Here is a 10,722-nt window from a genome sequence, read left to right as displayed (position 1 = left end):
ATTAGGCATGCAGCTTACCAAAAAAAAAAAAAAAAAAAAAAAAAAACAAACCAAACTCATAAAAACAGAGAGCAAATTGGTGGTTACCAGGGGACAGGGAGGAGCGGAAATAGGACAGATATCATTTATAGGTACAAACTTGCAGCAAGTAGTAAATGAGTCCTAGAGATCTAATGCCCAGGCTAGTGAATACAGACAACAATATTGTGTTGTAATCATCAGACTTGCTAGAGATTAGATCTTTATTCCAACCACTAAAAAGAAATTATAATTATGGGACGTGACAGAGGTACTAATTATTGCTACGCTGGCAGTCATGGTATAATATATCAATGTGTCCACCCCCCATGTTGTACACCTGAAATGTACACAATGTTGTATGTCAGGTATATTTCCAAAAAAAGTGAATGGTGTGTGCTGGAGTCACGAGCGATTTTAAATTGTTTTACTGTCCGTGATTTTCAAATCTCCTGCACTGAATGTGTTCCTTTTGCAATCAAAAAGTTAAAAAAAAATAGGTATTAAAAATAAAAACAATAAAATTCCCCCATTGCTAGAAACAGGAATTAGAAAGAGCGTGCCCCCGTGCGGGAGCTGGGAAGGACAGGGGTGGGCTCCGCTGGGTGCGGCTACGCTGATATAAGAGGCTGCCTGCATGGAAGGGGACTTCCAGCAGCTGCGCCCTCTGCTCTGCGCTGGGACCATGGAACTTCCCCTGCTGTGCGCACTGCTGGTGTTTGCTGGTGAGTGGGGCAGGACCCAGAGCTGGGAAGGGAAGGCGGGATGTGAGCAGGTGCTGTATCTCGTTCCTAGACTGAGCCTCTGCTCTGACCCCCACGCTGCCCTGGCCCCCCAGTCCTCGACCCTTCTGCCCCTGCAAGGAGCCAGCAGCAGCCGCTGGTTGCCTAGAGTGCTGGCTTCGGCCAGGGAACTCTGGGCTGCCACGCCGTGCAGCATGCCTCTAGTCGGCCTTGAGGATAAGCAGCTAGAGAGGCTCAGACCCTGGGGCTGGCTGAGCAGATGTCTACAGTACTTTGGACACAAGTTACAGAAAGGGATCTCCCCACCTCACCCCGCTCCCCTCTGTCACCTCGACCAGATAATAACAATCTTTCGCTGACACACAGCACTGTGTGCTTTCAGAACCCTTTCTTTCATGTTCATGGTCTCCCTTGAACCTGGGAAGAGGGTCCTGTTGACGGTGGTGGGAGATGGGGCGGTTTCCATTCGATCTTCCGCAGATCAAACGTAAAAATGTGGTTGCTAGCAAATTGATGTTTTTGTGTCTCGATCCATGCAAGTATGTAGTGTTAGAAAGGATTTGTACTTTAAAATGTGGTTTTATGTTATCTTGGGACTACCAAATTTTTTCGAGGAGCACATCTCCAGGGCTACAGCGAAAACCATTAGGGAAATTGCAGTCAAGCTACAGAAACTAATTTCTCAGACATAAAGAAGCAATAATGCACTGTAGAGATAAAATACACAGGGGAACCTACATTCTAATGCTGTCTCGTGGCAGGAAGACCTTGGCCAAGTCATCCTACCTCTTCATAAGGTTGTTAGGACTTTAATGATAAAATGTATCCAAAGTGATTAGCAAGTGTAAGTAATAGTGAGCAAACCATAGCTTAATAGACAGCACGTGCGTGATAAGCTGGTAGCCGTGTTAACTCTTGGGGGAAGGGGGTCCATCCCCCTCCGTGGCAGTGAAGGATAGAAAGAGCTACCAGGACAGGAATTACTGACAAGCTAAGCCAGTTCACCAAAGGGCTCACGACCACAAATGGAGCTCCTCGGTGTCTCAGGGCTGGTTTCGCCTCACTGTAAAATTATAAGAAATAAGACTACCATCCCAAAGCTTTCTGATCAAAGCTAAACTTACTGCTTGCCTGGCAAGGGAGTGCTGCACCATTCCAGTGTGAGTTTATTTATGTATTGCTAAGCTGACATGGAAAGGGCCAGACTTCGGGCAGAAAGAGGGAAGAGGTAGACCAGAAAGGCAAGATTCTGAATTCAGGACCCTGTTGGTGCACAAGGTGGGTAAAAACTCTCTTTGCTGTGGGTTGCCTCTGGGTTCCTTATCACGGAATCTGGGCTTCCAGTGGGCCTGGAATCAGTCATTAGTCCCCTCAAGGCATAGCAAGGGTTCTCCTACACATTCGTGCAGCTGGAGCCACCGTGTCAAACAGGAGTGACAACGTGGCTTCCTGCACATTAAAGGGACACACTGGGGACAGAACAGGCCTGCAGGTACCGGACACCCCTGGTCACTTTTAGCTGCAGCTCAAGGCACCCTGCTCAGGATCTCACCCTTGGCCCATTGCACAAGCCCCTCCCCAACCCCCTCTTCCCACCTCCACCTCCCCAGTTTGGGGCTCACTCCCACTTGGCTATTTATCTCATTTTCATGCAGAGCTTTCATTATAATACCATTTGCCTGGGAATGGGAGGGGAGGTCCATAATGAGGTCACTCGAAGGGCCCCCCTGGCCACGTCTCCCTGAGACGCGGCTCCATCTGGGTTCTCGAATCGTCTCTGGATGTTGTACACGTGTGCACTTGGGTCTGTCCTCCCAGGCTCTCCCATGAATTCATCAACTTCATATATTTTATTTCTCCTCTCTCAACATTAAGTATTCCTCTCCCCCAATAAAATAAAATCCCCTTATGACCAATTCCAACCAGTAGCAATTACAACTAAAGTGAAAAATATGCATGAAAATCATTGCTTTCTACATCACACTGCCTCCCAGGTGAGCCACACGGTGCTCTAATCTGTAGCTTTCTCTAAGGGGGGAGGAGGGCTGGGGGCAGGGCAGGGGTGCAGGGAGAAGGGTGAGTATTCTTGTTACAGAATGGGAACTCAGTGCAGCGGCAGGGAATGGTGCCACCCTGCCTTGGGCTTCAATCCCAGCTCCTCTGCGTACTGGCTGCTGTGACCCAGTACCAGGCTCAGGCTGCTCATTTATGAACCGGGCATGAAGCACTGTTCTTGTCGTACCAATGTCAGTTTCTTAGTTCCCGTAAGTACTGTCATTATGTGAGCTGATCATAACATCAGAGGAAAGTAGGTGAGGGGTGTATAAGAACTCTCCATAACTCCTTGCAACTTTTCTGTACATCCAGAATGTACCAAAATAAAAAGTATATTTATTGGGGGAAAAATGAGTATTTATCTCATGGGTTGAATGGAGTCAATAAATTCCTACATGAAAAGACCTCTTGGGACGCCTGGGTGGCTCAGTCAGTTAAGCGTCTGCCTTCGGCTCAGGCCATGATCCCAGGGTCCTGGGATCAAGCCCCCTGTTGGGCTCCCTGCTCAGTGGGGAGCCTGCTTTTCCCTCTCCCTCTGCCCCTCCCCTCCCCCTGCTCCTGCTCTCTCTCTCTTAAAAAAAAAAAAACCCATAATAAGTACTGACTCTTGTTTTTTTGTTTTTTTTTTTTAAGATTTTATTTATTTATTTGACAGAGAGACAGCCACCAAGAGAGGGAACACAAGCAGGGGGAGTGGGAGAGGAAGAAGCACGCTTCCAGCGGAGGAGCCTGACATGGGGCTCGATCCCATAACTCCGTGATCACACCCTGAGCCAAAGGCAGATGCTTAACAACTGCGCTACCCAGGCGCCCCTCTTGTTGTATTTTTAATAGCCATAGTGGTTATTGTCATTTTACTATCCAAGGTCACTGGTTTGGTCCAACAGGGCCCAAGTGCCAGGCCTGTGGTCCACGGGCCACCTCTGACGTTCATGTCCTCTCTTTGTTGCTGGACCCTTTGGCAGGTGTGGTGCCAACCCAGGGCGGGATCTTGAACCTGAACAAGATGATCAAACAAGTAACCGGGAAGACACCCATCTTCTCCTATTGGCCCTATGGCTGTCACTGCGGACTTGGGGGCAAAGGCCAACCCAAAGATGCCACGGACTGGTAATCCCTTCCCAGGCAGGGCCACGGGTGGCAGTCCTGTCCTGCCCCCACCCCAGGACTCTCTCCTTTCCTGTTCCCCCGCGTATCATTCCATGAATTCGTTCTATGCCATTTGCTAGGAGCTCTGCTGAGGCCCAGTCCCAGCCCGGCCCTCCTGGAGTTTGCCTTCTAGAGTCTCCGAAGGCCCCCTTGCACTTCCAACCCCTGATCTAGTTCAAATACCCACACACACTCTGTGCTGCCATCGCACGCTATTGTGTTTAAATCCCTACCTCTTTTGCCACTGTCTCATTCAATCCTCACCACACCCCTGGGAGTCGGCCAGGACGGGGGAGAGCCATCCAGAGTGACCTGGAGTCACTTCCCTCATCCCCCACTGCCAGGTTGTGTGACCCCAGACATGTGGCTTGACTTCCCTGAGTCTGTTTCTTCATCCACGAAATGGGGATTACATTAGCGCCCCGGTCACATGGTGGTGGTGAAGGGTAAGAGAATATTCACAGACAAAACACCTGACTGGTTCATAGCAAGCGTTCAGTAGGTGTTCGCTGGCGTGACCGTAAAGAAGACTAGAACCGAGCCGGCCTTTGACTCCTCCGAGGTGGGCACTCGCTTTCCACCCTTGGGCAGCTGTGCCCCCTGCCTGTCCCTCCTCCTGTCTTCTCCCTCCAGGTGCTGTCAGAAGCATGACTGCTGCTATGCTCACCTGAGGCAGCACCGATGCCGTGTCCACACAGACCATTATGACTACAACTTTTCCCACGGGGACATCCAGTGCTGTGAGTGCCTGGGGCCTCGGGTTGGGAGTTAGAGGCTGAGGAAGGGAGCTCTGGCACTTGCTGCCCTCACATGCTGTGTGACAATGCACAGGCCGCTCAACCTCTCTGTTTTTCTCATGAGCCCAGTGACAGCCGCGGGGCTGTAGAGGAATGGGGCTAGGAGTGTGGAGAGGTCCAATGGGGGTTTTGACCACTTTAGGATTTGGAAGGGTGGCAGACATCAGCTTGGATCCCAGAGCCACCATCAACCAGCTGTGTGACCTTGAACACGTTGCTTAACGCCTCCGAACATCAGTATTACCGTCTGTAAACTCAGGACGGTAACAGTACTCTACCCCTAAAGTTAATTCAACAACTAAAATGAGAGCAGACAGAACAAGCCTCACACATGCCTACTGACAAGCATATCTCATAAATCACTTGGACTGTGGTATCATTGTTACAACTTACATGGTTACTGGTCCTCAGAGCAGCCCAGCCAGGAGCTGCACGGCCCTGATGATCTCCATTTAATAGACAAGGAAAGTGGGACCAGAGTGAAGAGGTGTTTGCCCAGGGTCCCCCAGCCGCAGGTGACAGAGCCTGGGCTAGACCTCTGGTCCCCCCTGGCCCTGGGTGCATGCCTGGAGCTCCCAGGGCTGGGAATCAAGTGGGCTCATCACATCAGTCCCTGTTCATTGAAGGCTTAAAAGCGTCTGCCTTTGGCTCAGGTCCTGATCTCGGGGTCCTGGGATTGAATCCATGCTGGGCTCCTGCCCAGTGGGGAGTCTGCTTCTCCCTCTCTCTCTGCCCTTCCCCCATTCATGCTTGCTCTCCCTCTCTCTCTAATAAATAAATAAAATCTTTAAGTAATAGCAACAATAATAGCCAACATTTATTGAGCACCTACTGTGTGCGGAGTGCTTTGCTTCTTCAGTACTCTCGACAGCCCCGAGGCAGCCCCTACCCTCACCCCAAGTACAGATAATGAAACTGACGTACCAAGGTCCCTTCAGCCTCAATCTCTGCACATGCTGTTCCACTGGCCTGGAACACTTCCCCTTTGCCACTCCGGCTTTCCACGGGGGGGTGGGGGCAGAACCTTCCCACCTCAGCTCACACGGCTCTTGAAGCTGAGTCCGGTCCCCCTATTTTACCGTCTTATAGCCCCTGCATCACCCCTTACTTCCGCGAGGAACAGGTTGGGATCCTCATCTCTGCGGGTCACACATATCTGCTGCCCCCACGCGGGGGTGTGTGTGTGTGAACCTCACGCATCCGTTTGGGTCAGTCCTGTCCCTCCAGGCCCTGCCACAGGATGGGTGCTCAATTGTTCGTTAAATGGATGAATACATAAATAAAGGAACAATGGCACACAGGGGGGTCACGGTATGTGCCCCAGGTCATGCAGCTAGAGTCCAAGCAGCTGGGAAGGGTACCGCACCTAGAGCTGCGGGAGGATGGGGCTGCCTTCAGAAACTCCCTCCGGGGACCCTAAGGCCACCCCGGGCTCTGCCTCGGGAAGGGACGGACGCTGAGCCCCCATCTCCTCCCCCCGCAGCCAACAAGATGAACTGGTGCGAGCAGCAGCTGTGCACGTGTGACAAGGCGGTGGCCCTCTGCTTGAAGCAGAACCTGGATACCTACCAGAGGCACCTGTTTTACTACTGGCGGCCCCGCTGCAAAGGCCAGACCCCTATGTGCTAGGAGGAGCCCAGTCGGCTGCCCCACGCTCCCTCCCCTGTTCCTCAGCATCTCCGGCTCTGCAACTCCACCCCTGCCCCAGCATCTGACCCCCTGAACCGTCCTGGGAGGGTCTCAACCACTCCCCACCCTCCTTCTTGCTCTTGGACCTTTCAAATCTTTCCAGCCAAGGCAGCAGCTCTCTTCTGAGCATTGATTGAGATCTGAGAGGAAGCCAAGGCCAGGGAGCCCCTAGGGATGGTGTTTGGGCTGAAGCCACAGGTGTTGGGAGACTTGGGGACCATGGTGTGGCAGGTCCTCCCTGCCACTGCCACTCGCCAGGCCTCTTGCCCTAGTCTCACGCTGTCTGACACACTGTCCAAGCTGCGGCCGGGGTGGCCTCTCTGAAGGGCAGCATTGATCTTCCTGTCCACGTGGCTCTACTTCTTAAAACCCAAAGCCCCCCACCGCCCCAGGGTAGGACCTCTCATGGAGTTTGGGACTCGCACTGTTCGGCACTATGTCATGCTCCCAAACTAGGCCTGGCGGTCCTTGCGGGCAGGACGCATGACCGTCCTGGACTCAGCTGCATCTTTGCACCCGAAGCCGTGCCCAGGACCAAGAAGAGACCCCATGACTCCCTTTCGAGCTAAGGGCCAGATGAAGCTGCCGGTCCTTTTGCTCCAGGCTCAGGCCCACCCGCACATGCAGTGTATCCTCTCCCGCTTCCAGGAGCTTTCTCAGGCTGGGACCTCTGCAGAGTGCTCCGCTGGCCGTACCCAGGTGGCCGAGCCCCACTGAGGCTCCTCAGGGTCCAAGGGCCACTAGCAACAGAAGCCTCCCTGGCTGACTCCTCCTTGTCTCCAAAGGCTTTTTTCCTCCTCCAAACCCGCATAGCACTTTGCGGGTCTGTAATCTACCAGATTTGATCTTGAGTGGGATATATCTGGCCTTTTCTGATCCCCTCCAACCGTTCTAGAGCTCCTGGAGGGCAGAGGCTTTGTCTCTCATCTTTGTTTCCTCTGCTTCCCAAAATAACAGGTGCTTGATCAATGCTTATGGACAAATGAACCCATAATGGATGAATAGAGGTTGTGGCAGATGCCGCTGATGCCCCACCCAGGTCCCCACCTGCCCTGTCCCCCAGTCCCAGTTAGCCAGATATTTGGCTGCTATGTGCTCACATCTGTCTCCTTCTCCTTGTCTGCTGGGAGCTACCACCCCTCCCACCCTGCCCACCTCTAACCAGTGACTAGAGAGTGTAATACCAGAAGGATGTAATTGCCTGGCTCTGACCTCCATGCAGGACCACCCGGGTGGCATGTTCCATGCCCCAGAGCTCCTCATGGGATCAGGCTGAAGCCCAATGTCTGGAACTCCTCTTTGCTTAGCTTCGTACCCTGGTCTGGCCTGTTTCTCTTGCTGCCTTACAGGTTTCTCCTGAGAGCACACCCTCAGTAAATCACCCACTTGCACAAGAATCCTGTCTCAGGCTCAGCTTCCGGGGAAACTGATTTGGAATGGATGGATGGCTGGATGGCTGGCTGGCTGGATGGATGGATGGATGGATGGATGGATGGATGGATGGATGGATGGATGGNGCCTGCATGGAAGGGGACTTCCAGCAGCTGCGCCCTCTGCTCTGCGCTGGGACCATGGAACTTCCCCTGCTGTGCGCACTGCTGGTGTTTGCTGGTGAGTGGGGCAGGACCCAGAGCTGGGAAGGGAAGGCGGGATGTGAGCAGGTGCTGTATCTCGTTCCTAGACTGAGCCTCTGCTCTGACCCCCACGCTGCCCTGGCCCCCCAGTCCTCGACCCTTCTGCCCCTGCAAGGAGCCAGCAGCAGCCGCTGGTTGCCTAGAGTGCTGGCTTCGGCCAGGGAACTCTGGGCTGCCACGCCGTGCAGCATGCCTCTGGTCGGCCTTGAGGATAAGCAGCTAGAGAGGCTCAGACCCTGGGGCTGGCTGAGCAGATGTCTATAGTACTTTGGACACAAGTTACAGAAAGGGATCTCCCCACCTCACCCCGCTCCCCTCTGTCACCTCGACCAGATAATAACAATCTTTCGCTGACACACAGCACTGTGTGCTTTCAGAACCCTTTCTTTCATGTTCATGGTCTCCCTTGAACCTGGGAAGAGGGTCCTGTTGACGGTGGTGGGAGATGGGGCGGTTTCCATTCGATCTTCCGCAGATCAAACGTAAAAATGTGGTTGCTAGCAAATCGATGTTTTTGTGTCTCGATCCATGCAAGTATGTAGTGTTAGAAAGGATTTGTACTTTAAAATGTGGTTTTATGTTATCTTGGGACTACCAAATTTTTTCGAGGAGCACATCTCCAGGGCTACAGCGAAAACCATTAGGGAAATTGCAGTCAAGCTACAGAAACTAATTTCTCAGACATAAAGAAGCAATAATGCACTGTAGAGATAAAATACACAGGGGAACCTACATTCTAATGCTGTCTCGTGGCAGGAAGACCTTGGCCAAGTCATCCTACCTCTTCATAAGGTTGTTAGGACTTTAATGATAAAATGTATCCAAAGTGATTAGCAAGTGTAAGTAATAGTGAGCAAACCATAGCTTAATAGACAGCACGTGCGTGATGAGCTGGTAGCCGTGTTAACTCTTGGGGGAAGGGGGTCCATCCCCCTCCGTGGCAGTGAAGGATAGAAAGAGCTACCAGGACAGGAATTACTGACAAGCTAAGCCAGTTCACCAAAGGGCTCACGACCACAAATGGAGCTCCTCGGTGTCTCAGGGCTGGTTTCGCCTCACTGTAAAATTATAAGAAATAAGACTACCATCCCAAAGCTTTCTGATCAAAGCTAAACTTACTGCTTGCCTGGCAAGGGAGTGCTGCATCATTCCAGTGTGAGTTTATTTATGTATTGCTAAGCTGACATGGAAAGGGCCAGACTTCGGGCAGAAAGAGGGAAGAGGTAGACCAGAAAGGCAAGATTCTGAATTCAGGACCCTGTTGGCGCACAAGGTGGGTAAAAACTCTCTTTGCTGTGGGTTGCCTCTGGGTTCCTTATCACGGAATCTGGGCTTCCAGTGGGCCTGGAATCAGTCATTAGTCCCCTCAAGGCATAGCAAGGGTTCTCCTACACATTCGTGCAGCTGGAGCCACCGTGTCAAACAGGAGTGACAACGTGGCTTCCTGCACATTAAAGGGACACACTGGGGACAGAACAGGCCTGCAGGTACTGGACACCCCTGGTCACTTTTAGCTGCAGCTCAAGGCACCCTGCTCAGGATCTCACCCTTGGCCCATTTCACAAGCCCCTCCCCAACCCCCTCTTCCCACCTCCACCTCCCCAGTTTGGGGCTCACTCCCACTTGGCTATTTAATCTCATTTGCATGCAGAGCTTTCATTATAATACCATTTGCCTGGGGATGGGAGGGGAGGTCCATAATGAGGTCACTTGAAGGGCCCCCCTGGCCACGTCTCCCTGAGACGGGGCTCCATCTGGGTTCTCGAATCGTCTCTGGATGTTGTACACGTGTGCACTTGGGTCTGTCCTCCCAGGCTCTCCCATGAATTCATCAACTTCATATATTTTATTTCTCCTCTCTCAACATTAAGTATTCCTCTCCCCCAATAAAATAAAATCCCCTTATGACCAATTCCAACCAGTAGCAATTACAACTAAAGTGAAAAATATGCATGAAAATCATTGCTTTCTACGTCACACTGCCTCCCAGGTGAGCCACGCGGTGCTCTAATCTGTAGCTTTCTCTAAGGGGGGAGGAGGGCTGGGGGCAGGGCAGGGGTGCAGGGAGAAGGGTGAGTATTCTTGTTACAGAATGGGAACTCAGTGCAGCGGCAGGGAATGGTGCCACCCTGCCTTGGGCTTCAATCCCAGCTCCTCTGCGTACTGGCTGCTGTGACCCAGTACCAGGCTCAGGCTGCTCATTTATGAACCGGGCATGAAGCACTGTTCTTGTCGTACCAATGTCAGTTTCTTAGTTCCCGTAAGTACTGTCATTATGTGAGCTGATCATAACATCGGAGGAAAGTAGGTGAGGGGTGTATAAGAACTCTCCATAACTCCTTGCAACTTTTCTGTACATCCAGAATGTACCAAAATAAAAAGTATATTTATTGGGGGAAAAAATGAGTATTTATCTCATGGGTTGAATGGAGTCAATAAATTCCTACATGAAAAGACCTCTTGGGACGCCTGGGTGGCTCAGTCAGTTAAGCGTCTGCCTTCGGCTCAGGCCATGATCCCAGGGTCCTGGGATCAAGCCCCCTGTTGGGCTCCCTGCTCAGTGGGGAGCCTGCTTTTCCCTCTCCCTCTGCCCCTCCCCTCCCCCTGCTCCTGCTCTCTCTCTCTTAAAAAAAAAAA

The 10,722-nt window shown here is 52.0% G+C and overlaps 1 protein-coding gene across 1 annotated transcript; it reads left to right on the top strand.

Moving 5' to 3' along the window:
• The first annotated feature begins 678 nt into the window (after nt 1-678).
• On the top strand, nt 679-6,984 carry LOC100463545 (group IID secretory phospholipase A2). The gene is made up of 4 exons (XM_002915655.4): nt 679-743; nt 3,782-3,926; nt 4,599-4,705; nt 6,246-6,984. The coding sequence occupies exons 1-4, from the start codon at nt 704-706 to the stop codon at nt 6,389-6,391; spliced, it is 438 nt and encodes a 145-aa protein (XP_002915701.3). The 5' UTR covers nt 679-703; the 3' UTR covers nt 6,392-6,984.
• The last annotated feature ends 3,738 nt before the right edge of the window (nt 6,985-10,722 follow it).

The sequence above is a fragment of the Ailuropoda melanoleuca genome, chromosome 2, assembly GCF_002007445.2.
Source record: "Ailuropoda melanoleuca isolate Jingjing chromosome 2, ASM200744v2, whole genome shotgun sequence".
Classification (NCBI taxonomy): Eukaryota; Metazoa; Chordata; class Mammalia; order Carnivora; family Ursidae; genus Ailuropoda; species Ailuropoda melanoleuca.
The sequence above is the reverse complement of the archived record's forward strand: the minus strand, read 5'-3'. Positions and strand labels throughout refer to the sequence as shown.